The sequence below is a fragment of the Oryzias melastigma genome, linkage group LG5 (genome assembly GCF_002922805.2).
Source record: "Oryzias melastigma strain HK-1 linkage group LG5, ASM292280v2, whole genome shotgun sequence".
NCBI classification, from domain to species: Eukaryota; Metazoa; Chordata; class Actinopteri; order Beloniformes; family Adrianichthyidae; genus Oryzias; species Oryzias melastigma.
Genome location: NC_050516.1, coordinates 15,788,809 through 15,803,077, shown reverse-complemented (window position 1 = coordinate 15,803,077; position 14,269 = coordinate 15,788,809). Strand labels below are relative to the sequence as shown.

General features: G+C 38.4%; 1 protein-coding gene across 3 annotated transcripts in view; it reads right to left on the bottom strand.

The window, feature by feature from the left end:
- grip2b (glutamate receptor interacting protein 2b) overlaps positions 1 to 14,269 on the bottom strand; it is a 49,129-nt gene that overhangs the window by 23,997 nt on the left and 10,863 nt on the right. For all 3 annotated transcript variants that reach the window (XM_036211937.1, XM_024270388.2, XM_036211938.1), the window contains exons 6-11: positions 9,239 to 9,384; positions 7,132 to 7,279; positions 5,509 to 5,678; positions 753 to 908; positions 459 to 611; positions 189 to 375 (exon numbers count right to left, since the gene is read on the bottom strand). In XM_036211937.1, the coding sequence (XP_036067830.1) occupies positions 189 to 375; positions 459 to 611; positions 753 to 908; positions 5,509 to 5,678; positions 7,132 to 7,279; positions 9,239 to 9,384 (960 nt within the window). The remainder of the gene's footprint in view (positions 1 to 188; positions 376 to 458; positions 612 to 752; positions 909 to 5,508; positions 5,679 to 7,131; positions 7,280 to 9,238; positions 9,385 to 14,269) is intronic.

The following is a 14,269-nucleotide window of genomic DNA, read 5'->3' as shown; positions in this document are numbered from 1 at the left end:
TCGGATTTCGCCAAACTCTTTGGTTTTGTTAGTTTTAGAGTCCTTTTTGAGTTTGTCCATTTTTGTCTCTTGTTTCAGCTTTCAGTAAACTCCTCTGGATAGTTTTTTTTTAAATATTTAAATTAGTTGGTAATTTCCATGTGTATTGGCATTTTAGATGTGATGGATGTCACTGAGTTTCAGCTCACCTCTCTGCTGAACTGTCCGGCTCTATGAATCGGATAAGTGGCGGTGCAGACAGTGTCTCTGTGGCGAATATTCCTCCTTGGAGCTGCACGCCGAAACCATTGAGGGGATCCCCTGTTAGGATGACCTCGCTGGTCTCAACATGAACCACCTGACCACCCGGACCCACTGAACTGGATGCGAGGGACACTACACATGAATGAAATGAAGAGGTTAGGAAGACCACCACAACAGCAGAGAAATATGAATTGACCTCATTCCAGGGAACCCACAGGAGCTCTTGTGCTCCTTCTTCCTCTGCCGTCGTTTGAGCAGAGAGTTACGAGGACTCATAGGAACTGTGGGTCTCGGCAGCGTGTTGGAACTCTGGCTGCTGGGCCCTGACGTGGTTGTAGAGCCTGGAGAGAAGCTGGCAGAAACCAGAGCTGCAAATAAAAGAGATTTTGTTCACTTTGTATGTACAGAAGCACTAGGAACAGTCAGTTTTGTGAAGGTGAGAACAGAGTGACAACAAACGACAAAAACAGGTGGACTCTCTGTCTAAAGTCAACTTAATGTTTTCTTACACTTGCAGTAGTCCAGGCTGTTGATTGTGTTGTTGTTGGAGGGAGTCCACGACTTGTTGAGGGTGGAGCTTGTGCTACAGAGGGTGGAGTTTGGAGGGGGACAGAAGTTCACACACGGGTCCCAGGAGTGGGGATGGTCTGACTTCTGGACCTTCACTGGAACGAACACAATAAGTTTCACTGGACTCACAAGAGACAGAAACCTTTAAAACTAAACTGGATGATGAAGGAATTAAAAAAAAAAAATGAAACAAACATGAAGGATTAATCCTGCAGAGAATTTGTTGTTAAAGAAACTTTTTTGACTTTTGTGTTGCAAGTCCATCCAAGTAAATCCTTAGGTATCTTTTAGCTTTGAGATACACTCTCCGGACACTTTATTAGACACACCTGACCAACTGCTCGATAGCACAAATTTCTAATCAACCAATCACATGGCAGCAACTCAACACAAATAGGCATGTAGACATGGTCAAGACGATCTAATGCAGCTCAAACTGACCGTCAGAATGGGGAAGAAATGTGGTTTAAGTAACTCAAATGAAGACTGGTTACAACTGAGGTCTGCAGAAGAGCGTCACTGAACACACAACACGTCCAACCTTAAGGCAGATGGACTCAGGAGCAGAAGATCACACAGAGCTCTGCTTCTGTCTGCTAAAAAACAGGAATCTGAGGCTACAATTCACACAAACTCACCAACATTGGACAATAGAAGGTTTTAAATCAGTGCCTGGCCTGATGAGTCCCTATTTCTGCTGCGACATTCAGATGGCAGGGTCAGAATTTAGCATTAACAACATGAAAGTATGGATCCATCCTGCCTTGTATCAATGGTTCAGGCTGGTGGTGTAAAGGTATGGGGGATATTTTCTTGGCACACTTTGGTCCCTTAGTACCAAATTAATTAATCATGGTTACAACACCACAGCCTACCTGAGTATTGTGTCTCATGTCCATCCCTCTGTGACTATAGCGTAGCATCGTCTGATGCTACTTCCAGCAGGATAAGGTGTCATGTCACAAAGCTGGAATCATCTCAGACGGGTTTCTTGAACATGATAATGAGTTCCAATGAGACCTCCAAAGTTACAAGATCTCAACCCAATAGATCACCTTTGGGATGTAGTGGAACGGAAGATCGGCATCATGGATGTGGACCAAACTCTCTGTGGAATGTTTCTAGTTGGTTGTTGAATCTCTGCCACCAAGAATTATGACAGTTCTAAAGGCAAAAGGGAGTCCAACCTGGTACTAGCAAGGTGTACCTAATAAAGTGGCCGTTGAGAGTATATATCTCTGCATTACTCATTGTTATCATTCCACAACGCCTTCTTGTGGCCCTTTGAACTATCACTCCATGTAGATTTTGTGTTGTAGACTACAGCAGTGCATGTACTGTTGCAGCATTTTTCATATTACCTCTCTTGAGCGTCTAATTGGGTCAACAAACTGAATAAAAAGCACAAGACTAGTTTTTGCAAGCTTGCGTGACTGAAAAAAAAAAAAAAAACTCTTCACAAGATTTTGTGTAGTAAGCTTAATGTCCTCGATTAGCAGAGGCTTTCTCCCAGGCTCTAGTTGCATGTTTTTCTGTGTGTGTGTGTGTCTCACAAATGGAGCCACTCGGCTGAAAGCATTAACCCTCAGATAATAGAGAACTCCTCAGAATCAGCAGTTTTCTTACAAATCCAAAAGCCCTAATTCTGTAACTGATGAAAATGACCATGAAGATGGATGGAGATCAGCTAGAAATAAGACATCCCTTCAGTTTGTCTTGTACAAGTGAGGCTAGCATGTACTTTGTGTAGCAGTTGGATTGGTGTTGAATGTAAATGTAACTGTAAGTACTTTTTTAAAGACAGCAGCTGAAAGTGAAACATATAATAAGTAGTAAAAATGTGTTTATGTTGTCAACATTTAAAAGCACAAAGAAAAAGAAGATAATTCAATCTTAAAGTTTAAACAAAATACTTTCAAATGTCCGGCTTTTTGTCACAGAATAAAAGACTTTTACTCTGAAAGCCCATTCTTTATGTCTCTTTATAGAAATCCTCTTCCTTTTTATGCATACAAACTCAATATTTTTTTGTCAGACACTTAAAAGGGTAAAGCTGTAGTTGACTTTGACATGTTTCGACCGCTGGCCTGCAGTCTCCATCAGAAGGTTGTGGCGCCCGTCCAAACGTGCCACTATCAGCTGTTTGTGATGGGCGTGGCCCGCTGGACATACCTGTCAGGTCAATCAACGTGAAGACCAGCGGTTACAACATGTCAAGGTAAACTACACCGATATCCTTCCATCTGTGTAACACACAAACAAACTTGATTTCTCTCCTACATAGAAGAATGCCTCTCATAATCATTGAGAAGATACAAATCTGGCATGTCATTGCGTTATTATGACAACTAGAAAATGTCCCAACTAAAAACAACTTTACCAAATAAACTCTCATAATGAGACAATAAAGATAACACAAGTAGAAGAAAAATAAGGGAGAATTACATAAAAATTAATATTTATGTTATTTGCAGATAAAATAGTCATATTTGTTAAATAAAATACTGAAGTTATGTGATAGCCAGACCAGAAACACTTTAACCTGTTGCTTTCTCAACGTTCCTCCCATCTCCTAGGGATGAACTCAGAAACACATCTCTGAAAGTACAGCTTTGGTGACAGAAGAGAGAAGCGTGACGATGACTGCTTTTGTCAGTGATGGACTGCAGCTGTCTCCTTTTTTATGGTTGTTAAACTGCACTTCTTTCTAAGCTGAATCAATAACTTCCTATCATCTGGTGTGAGTCTGAGAACAGGAAAACACAACAGAAGTATCACTCCCCACAAAAGTCTTGATATGGTCCCAAAAGTGGTGTCTGCAGAGATCAGTGGAAAGTCGCTCAACAATTCAAGTCTGGAATGTCAATCTCATATTGGTGAAATAAACAAATAACAACATTTGGGGCAGCTGTGGTGCAAAGGAAGAGCAATCAATCTGATGGGAAGATCGCAGGTTCAGTTTCTGCCCTGCTCACCCATGTGACAAACATCTTTGGGCAAGACACTGAACCTCACAATGTAGTCCACCATCCACCATTTGTTGGATGCGGTGTAATCATGTGGGTAGTTTATTCCACACAGGGAAAAGAAGAACAGTTGTCAGGTTAAATAAACTATAATTTGGACACCAGGTATAATTCCAGACTTCCACAGTACAGTACAGTACCAACTTTAGCCTTCAAGATGACTGTGCTACATACTTATGTAAAGGTTTTTCAGAGTTTGGAAGAATGGAACGAGTTGAAATCATCGAGAAAAAAATGTGTTTCAGTGGAATTTACTCTTTAAATGAAGCAATACAGTCAAACTTAGGTCTTACGAAACATCAGATGAGGAAGAGCAGCCAGGCTACTGTTGGTGCAGATTTCTGCTTGCTATAAAAAAATATTAAAAATATTTTTTGTATTTTCAAATTATATCATTTGCCACTTCCTAACCTGGCTGCCCTTGAGATTGGTATTTCAGTATAAAAAAATCTTGAGATCAAGAGGCTTTCTAACAAAAACATGCAACCTCACTTGGTGCTTTATTTTGAAAACCCCAAATACATTTCCTTGCTTCTGCCAAAAAGATTTCATACCTGCTCCATCTTTTTGTAAATATAATTGGATGACCAGTTTTAGTACTTGCTACAACATATTTTGGATATTTATTTTAAACACAACAGTTAAAAGACACATAGACACAGACTACACACACAAACCATCATCATGGCTATTTAGGTCACATGCTACAACCTCATTTGGCGTGTAGGAGTCTCACTCTGTAAACAACTGGTTGGCATTGCCAGAGATTATTTGGTGATTTTTTCACAGGAACAATCCCCACACTCAGCTCTGTAGCTAATCTACATGGTGTCCCATAACTCTCTATATATAGGAAATATAATTGTTTCTTGATATAATGCATTTTATTTATATAATAGGCTCTATACAAAAGCCATTTTGCTCTTCATTCAAATGCATTCTCTGGGGTATCTGAAACGTAGATAAATATGTTAGAAACATACATATGGAAAGTATTTTGTCTCCTATGTATGAAGACGTATGGGACACCCTGTAGAGCTGCAGGTTTCTCACAAAAGTGACACTAAGACTACAGGTACATGTCCCAAAATGCCACCGCGTGGTCACCTAAATGCCAGTTTTTCAGCAAATTTGGCAAGTGGCCGCAAGGCCACTTTTGTAATCGGGAGTCACATTTACACACCGCAGAGGTTTTCAAAAGAAGTTAAAATTTTACATTGACCAGACAAATTTCCTCTAAAATTTGACATTGGTTAGTGGCCGCCTGGGCGCATTTTGAGGTTCCACAGTGGCGGTCCAGTGACAGAAATTCAGCAAAAGCTGGAGGGCCACAGGGCGGATCGTCGACCAGCAGCAGGTCCGACTGGATGATGTGTAAATGACCTCAGATGGCGCCCGTCCATATCAAGTGCCACCGGCTGCGAGCTGCCCGGTAGTAAAAACAGCATAATCATGATGGCCACCTGACTCCTGCTATTTACATTCATATCCACACCAATGATTTAAAAAAAAAAATGAGGCATGAAATCTTGAAGATTCTGCACATGCCTCTCAGTCTCACAGTAGCAGTTGCATGAATATCATAGCATAATACAAAAAGGGAGCAGCCATACAGAAAAAAACAAACTGTCACGCTTCCTTTTATGGACTTTTTCCCTGGTTCACCCACCTGTATCGTGCTGTTTTCCCGTCAGCCTTGTTTGATGGGAGGGGAGTATTTCCAGCTTGACCAGTTCCGTTGTGCTTGCTAACAGCTGTGTGGCTTCCAGGACTGTGCAGTGCTCTGTTGACGTCCCATCTATGGACAGCAGGTGATCTCCTGGATGAAGAGCTCCACATCTGCTTTATCGGGGAGAGACAGGAGGAAGAAAGATAGCTCTACAAAAACAAAGGGGGGAAATGCCTCCATCAAAAACAAGTAAACGTATCTGTTTAGCCTGAAATAATAATTTAGGGAAGAAATCTGCAAACCCGATTACTGAATTCAGCTGAGGTTATTTAAATGCTTGTTTGGTTTCAAATTTTAGTTCAAATGCTTTCTGTGTATTTTGAAGCCAAACTGGGGGTCTGCTCCAGGCAAAAACATTGTCTTCTACTGTCTTTGTTAGTTTTAAGCCTTGACACAAACTGTGTGTGTTATAAAGTGAGTTTGTAAGTGTTTATGTAATAGAAAAAGAACCATCAGCGCTTAAACGCATCTGCTTGTAAAGCTGCAAATTTACACAAAGTGCATCGACGTAACTTTTCCAGAGATTTGTCTTATTTTAGCCTTATTTTAACACTGACAGTAATCATGGTGAAAACCTTTGGGAAGTGTTGGATGGTTTAGAAATCAGAACAAACACCCCCCATGTCGCCAGCTTTTAATTTATTGCGAATGTCCTTAATTTATTTTTTGTACCTGTATTGAATAGTTTTAGGATAAAAAAACAAAAAAAACAAAACAACAACAAAAAAACATTATTCGCCCCTAGTGGGGTTTGAACCGGTGAGCTCTCAATTGTTAGGTCGGGAGCTCTAACCGCTGCACCATCTAGTGGCAGGAAAAAATATTGCATGGTCAGAGCTCCTTTTAAAGTAATTATTCCCATTGTTTTGTATGATCTGCATGAACAGTATCAGTAAAAGCTGAGCTGTCGGATCAGTTTTTATTAGGGTCATGCAAACTTTGAAACCTTGTCAAACAACAAAAAACTTCCACACACCTCCTCTTCAGGTGCGTTCATACTATGAAGCTCTGGGGAAAAAAAATCAGAACTCCAGCTAAAACCATAATGAGTTTGGCTAGATTTTTCTTACTTTTTGTTTTCAATTTGAGCAGCTCCAGGAAGCACCGGTCTCAAAGGGAGAACTAAACCCATCTGTGATGAAGCTTCCAGGTTCTCCCTTTGTTTTAACTTTTAATTGAACAAGATGGCAATCATTAAATAAAATACTTCATAGCAGTATTAATATCCCAAGTATCTCCTCTTCACTTCCAATTGCTCACAACCAGGACAGTCTGTACTCTTCTGGACAAAACCCAGCAGAAAAACAGCCTCTAATAGGTGGAATTGCCACTATATCCCATGAATTACAAAAAGGACACTCATTTATTTAGCTATAAGTGACAACACTAAAACCTGTCTGTGCTGTGAGAAAAACTAAACATATCATGAATTGGTAAAAAGGTGAATCCCTACAAAACATCTATAATTATCTACAACAATCCTGCTTCCTACGTTTTGTCTCCAACAAATGCCACATTTTTGCCTCACTTTTAGATTTGTTGCACAAGAAGTTGAGCACACACCTGTCCACCACGCTGCCTGGCTTGACTCGGTCGATGACTATGACCTGTTTGTTGCGGTGGCTCGCAGATGTGAGCGTGATGCCCAGTGTTGCCCCGGGAGATTTGACGATCTCCACCAGCAGCGGACCAGAGGCGTTTGTCACTGTGCCTAAGATGGAAAAGTTAGATGTCAGACTTGATCTTTTTTGCTCTTTAATGTTCTGAAACAGCAGAGATAAAACGTTGGCTCATACAGTCTGCAGTCAAACGTTAACTGCATGTGTGTATTTCTGTTGTCTGTCCTGTTCTGAGTTGTAGTGAAACAAGTTAATTTTCTTTGGGGTCATTAATGCTCTGTTCTGTTCTATTCTATTCTATTCTATTCTAGTCTATTCATCCTCCGAAGTGTAAATATTCTAGTAAAATGTGTTTATTTTTAAAAAATTTAATTAGGCGTAATCACGAAAAACTGCAATAAAACCACATAAGAAACTGTAGGGATAGTTTGTATCCGTATCTTTGGTATCAACAGAACCTGTAATTTCATAATGTTCTCCAGCAAGTGAACACTGGTGACTGATAACCTCAAATATTTAGAAATTGTCTAAAATTATTTACCTGGTTCAACCATCACGTCTAAAAACAATTATGTTGGTTTTCTCATGGATCAGAACTCCTCAAAATCAGTTCAGCATGGAACAAAATGTGCAAAATGTTTAATAAGAGTCTTAAAAACAAACCCAAAACATTATTTTAGAGAAATCCATAATTTATCTTATAGGTTCTCCCAGGTTTGAGTCAGGGGTCAGCAAGAATGCCAAACTTTCAAATCTTCTTCCACCTATTCCAGCTTTTCTGGGAAAATACTAGATATGTGGACTCAAATCACAAGACTTGGACTAGTCAACCTCAAGGAATGAATTGGATTACTTTAAACTGAATGAAAAGTAATCAAGACTTGCAACTTGATTTGGACTTGAACAGTAGTAACTCTGACTACTCTCTCACCTGAGTCTTTTGAATCAAAAATACTTGTTACTTTCCCTAACGGCCAAAGATCAAAACCTATATGACAGAGACGGCTCTTTGTTTTTGTGTGTCTGTGTTTGTGCTTTTGGCACAACATCCAATCAAATTAGGTCCCTCTTGTTTTGATCCAGTAGCATCCGACCAATCAAATTGCAGGACAACCAATGAAGCAGATCTGTCAAACAAGGCACAAGTTTTTGTTTGTAAAAGTTGGTTCCCAAGGTTATCATGTTCGAGTGTAAAAATTAAAAGGTTTAAATAAAAACTGGTTTGCAGATTACAGAACATGCAGTTCAAGATTACGAGCAAACAAAGACTCAACAATATTGGTCTTCATCCAACACTTCAGATTTCCCACAAAACTGATGCTAGCTTATCAGCTTAAAACCTGCTAGCTGCACGGTTAAATCAATCAGACTGTAAATTCAGTGTTAATGTTACACTGCAAACACAGTAAACTGTGTTTTTGTTTTAAAGAAAAAAAAAGACCTTTTTGAAGTGGTGTGAATTCATCTAATGTTCTTGCAAAGTTTTGATGAATAAATACAGTTCCCAAAGTGCACAACATCATTACTCTGCTGTTGAAAGGACTCAAAAGGACTTGAAATATTCATTGATAGGAGTTAGACTTTACTTAAAACGTGTTGGTTTTGACTAGATAACAAAGACTTGAGACTTCCTAGAGACTTGCAAAACAATGACTTGGTCTAAAACTCTGGAATATATCGAGTAATTCAGCGGAAAGGTAAATCTTTGTACCCAATGGATAATGGAGAACCAAAATATCCTGCAATTAGGGGAAATATTAGCCACTTGTAGCTGTTATCTTAACTCTTTCCTTCACGAGCTAATAAGTCAGGAACATCCACTACACTTGTAATGCTGCTCTTCAATCTCAAGCTCCACCCTTCACTCACTTATGAATAGAACATCCAGATACTCAAAAGCAGAGTATGTACATTTCTCAGCATCACTGTACAATACCATAAAGTAAAAGTAGGAATTCTCTGGATTCTTTGGAGTGAATTTATTTAAACTTTCTTACTCTAAAGATGTAAGGTCAAACGTGTTGGCTCTCGTATTTGTCTCAGTATCTTACCCATAATTGTGACGTCATACTCGATCTGGAACAGGGCTTCCTGGCTGCACTGCCCCAGCACGCTGAGGGCTTCGCTGTGGCCGGCGTTGTGTAAGGGCACGCCATCGACACTGAGAAGCCGGTCCCCAGGACGCAGCGTCCCCTCTCTGTGCACACACAGTGGGTGGAGTTAAAGTGGTTTAATGAGAAATTAATGTAAGCTCAAACTCACAAAGAGAGAAAACGTTCTTTCCTTCTCATGATCACTTTGACAGAGTTGCCAGATTGGGTGGTTTTCCGTCCAGTTGGATGGTGTTGATTCTGGCAAAAACTGCTTTGGGTGGAGATACTTTAGACGGGTTCGGTTCGTGGCTTATAGTTGTATGAGTTTGTGGGGTTTGGCAGTTTTTAGATAACTTTTTGGCTTGAAAGCCATAAATGGCAACACGGTTTGAGCATACTTTGAAAACTGCTGTAGATTGTAGAGATGAGTCTTTTTCAAAGGGACCATTGAGCAGCAGTCATGGTCACTCTCAGGAGCCTCACAGTGGTTTAATGTCCCCAATTATAGCCTTATTGCATAATATTAAGCTGGGAAACTTTGGTCTTGATTTTGAAAAGTCTTCCTTATGAAGTACAATGACGTGGAATGATAAACATTATTTTAGCCTCATCCAAAAATCTGATTTATTTAAAGTTTGTGTTACACAAATACAATTAAAACACTTATTTTAGAACCTAAATTGATTCAAAATTCACAAACCTGTTAAAAATGTTAAAGTTTATGTGTGCATTATTTTCAAAACATGTACAAAACTGTGTTTTTTATAGTTTTATTGAGAGGTTTTTCTTGTGGTTTTTGATCAGTATGTTTTAAAGGGTCGGGAGTTCATGAGAGAACAGAGTAGGAGTTCACACTAATCACACTTCAAATACTTTACTAAAATTTCAGATGTTTGAGAAGGGTTGAGTAAGTAAGTGTGTTTGATGGAAATTTGGGAGATCAAATTAGTAACATGATTCAGAAGACATATTTTGTGCATAGTGACACTGCTCATTTTCTATCCCATAATGCTACGTTCACACCAGACATATATGTGCATTTTAATCTTCCACATTCAAAACTCTTGTGTTCATGTGTTTTAAGTAACATGTTTTTAAGTCAATTTTTGGGCTTTTAATTATAAAACATGCAGCCATTGAACACGTGTTAAAAGCTAAACCAGTTAAATTTTGACCAAATCGGGACTCGGACAGTGTCCTTTTCAAAACATGGAAGTGCTAACTGGTTGAAACTTGATCATGGAGGAGAAATTATTCGTTGTGGTTCTTCCATATATCAAAATAGAGCTGTGAACGAAAAAGCCTGGGGCATGACTCAATAGATTTGAACTTCCTTGACATTTCCCACCAAGCCTCTTCTAATGGTACATGCACTAGTATCAGGTTGAGAGAATCCATTGTGAACACTATATGTTAAAAGCACTTTGATTAACTCAATGGCAAAACTAATTGATTTTTTTTCATTTTAAACAACTTAATTTTGCTTCATAAAGGTGTTTAAATTGTGCTTTTTTTAAAAAAGCTTTTCTATTTTCTATATATGGCTGGATGACACACACATAAAACACTCACAATAAACAATCTTTGCTTCTCCAAGACGGTCTATAAATGTCATGTTTTGTTGCTATTTTGCATTCTTACACTATTTTTGCTTTAGTCTAGTTCTAAGCTAATTTTTATAGGACCAGTTTCTAAAAACATCCAGTCCACAGTGTGAACATTTCCACATCACAAAGCTGGTTCCTGCGTGCTGGAAGAATGCCGAGCTGTCAGCCTTGAAGCTTTTGAACTTCATGATGCAATCCTAGAGAGGACCTAGTGTAAATAAACGGTGCAGAGATACTGTACTTAAAGACTGTGAGGTCATTCTGCCTGCTTTCAGAGCTGCAAGTCCCCTCTGTCACTTTCTGATGATGCAGAGAAAACAGTCTTTGTGGCCCTGCGTTAAAAAAAAAGGAAAAGAAAAAGGCCTGGAGCTCTCAGAAGATTTCACTGCTCCTGCTTTAATCCCCACTGGGTAAAGCAGAAAATGCAGACATTCCTGGAACTGCATGCTGGTGTGGATTAGGTTTTCTGCAATTGGCATATAAAGCAGCATGAATATCGCATTTGTTTCCCCTCCACTGACCCACATCCTGAAGATGATTTCTTTCAGATATGTCACATCAGTCTTAAGGCAAAATTAGAAAATATTTCAGATTTTTTTTTTCAGTTTGCTAAGCTCCAAATAAATTAAATAATCTAAGCTGTTGGAGATACTGGTTATCGTTAAAATCACACACAAAAATTCAATATCCTATTAAAAATCGTATTAAATCCAATGTGGAATAAACAGGAATTGGAGCAAATCAAAGCAAGCATTTCACAAGCTCTAAAAATATCCTTAAAGAAAGCATGAACTCTTTATCAGTCTCAACATGAAACAGTCATCACTTCCATGCAGCCTTTCTGCATCTGCCCTGATTTTTACTGCATGACTCTCTCACACAAATATCTCCAGCAGAGTAAAAATAACTTCTGAGCTCCGTCTAGCACCAAATTACTGAAATTGTGAGTGATTAGAGATTTCATTTTTTTGTCTTTTTCTAATTTATCTGCAGAAACAGTGCAACAAATCTAGAGTGGAGTATGTTCTGCGTAATAACTAAGATCATTTTTTGGCAGCATGGAATGAAAGGCTAAAATATACCACAGACTAATAGAAAACATTAAAGGATTGAGTAAAAGAGCCTCACTTTTATCATATAGAAAATAGTTACATTTTGGACGTAAATGAGCAGTTTTCTGTAGCTCTTTATCAGAGTGAATGAAAATAAATTATCCTCTTTGAACCACATCTAACTGGTCTTCCCATAGACATATTTATCACTTTTTCATATCCACTTAGATTTGTCCTAATCTCCTCCAATCTACACGATTAACTTTGTTGGCTAAAATGAAATTTGCAGCTGAAAAAGTCTGATTCAGCAGGAAACATATAAAAGTTTTTAGTTTTTTTTTTTTTTACCAGTTTACATAATTTGCTGAGATGAATTACTGAAATATCTTAAGTGTTTAATTAAATGCCACTGGATTATTCCTCAGTCTTGTTTACAGAAAACACTTTAATGGGCTGAAGAAGGCTGTCACTGTACTGGACTTCATCAATGGGCACGCGTTTACGGACACACTAAAAGCAGGGGCTTGAATGCGTGTTTTGCTCGGTGTTCACACTGGACAAGCATGGAGGGTCTATTTCTTCTTCTTCGTTTTCTACTCTCTACTAACGACCTGCACCTTGGTGCGAAATGTTGAAGGGGTTCTTGCTTTGCGGGTTATTTCTTTCACAGCTCTATTCCGATATATCAAGGACTACGAACCCCACTGGCCACAAAATGCAATTATTAAGTCCCCCTCCAATATCAGCTTTATAAATGGTTGCCACTTCCGTTAATTAAAGGGAAAATCCTCTATTTGTCACTACCAAATCCAAGTCCTCGATAGGTTAAACCTGGTTTAACTTTAAACCCATGTTTAATGGCCCAGTGTTGTGTCAAAGACGCTCATAGAAACTTGAGTAGCTTCCAGTGAATCCGAAAGATTTGAACGCAGAAGCCCAAAACGAGAATTCACATTCGTTTATCGAAACTTCTTTAAAAACACAAAGCAGCAAAAAGAAAAACAGTTTGGAGCTCTATACCTCACAATTAATTTTGTTAAATTTAGAATGTTAAAGATTTATGTTATTTTGATGTGAAAACGTGAAACAGCATTATTTTCCTTTTGGGTCAAACTTTTTTTTAGTTTTACCAGACTAATTTAAGTGACAATGCAAAGATTCATTGTCATAATATTGTCAATGATAAAAGTATGTCCACAACAATGGTTGTGTTTAGGTTGTTGTGTTCATTATGTAGAAAAGCAAAAGGGGGAACAAAAGGACAGAGGAGTTGTGTTGCACCTGCTTTTTTCTTGGCACATTTGTATAAAATAGAAATGTATAACTGAACGATATTTCTCTGGATAATGTGGTGTAGGGTGGTAACTCTCACCATTAACTACTATCAGCTCTACTCCTGCATTAGCATGTCTTTGCTAACACATTAGCACACTGCTAGCTGCTGTTCTATAAACTTAATGGTTCGTATAATGCTCCATTGTGTCAAATTTATTTTGAAGCATGAATTAAATAAATGCTGAGGATGACTTGTGGTCTTTTGTTTGGTGTCTGGAACCTAAAAATCAATTTTGTCCGCTTTGATTAGTTATGCTAACGTTATTGGGAGAATAACTAAAAGATAAGAAAAGAAACATGACCCACCTTTCTTGTGTACCACTGAAAATTATGTGATTGCTTTAAGGTGAATTTGATGTTTCCCAAAGAAATTTTGACTTATAGACTAATAATCAAAGAATATTTTTAGAGCCATTAGAGTTTCAAAATTCTACAAAGCATGGTGTTGTGTTAGCATGCCTTTGCTAACATATTAGCATGCTGCTAGCTGCATTTCTATAAAGTTAATGGTTTGTGTAATGCTCCAGTGGGTCAAATTTATTTTGAAGCATGAATTAAATACATGCTGAGAATGACTTGTGGTCTTTTTTTTGGTGTCTGGAACCTAAAAATCCCTTTTGTCCGATTTGATTAGTTATGCTAACGTTTAGATGGAGAATAACGGGGGGTTCTTGTGTACCATTGAAAATGATGTGATTGCTGAAAGCTGAATTTGACATTTCCCAAAGCAATTGTAACTTATAGACTAATAATCAAATGGTCAGTATTTTTAGATCCAAAAGTATTTCAGTTGCAGTCTTATACGCTACATAAGGAAAAGGTCATTTGGTTGGTACTTTTGTGCCGTTTGAGATTGATTGGTGGTGAAAGAGTAATCACAGCTGTTTTGTGTATTTATAAGAAATAAAAAAAAGTCATTGACTCTGACTTATAAGATTATAAAATACAACAAAGCATGGTGCTGTGTTAGCTACTGTTCCTTTTCCTACAAGCTA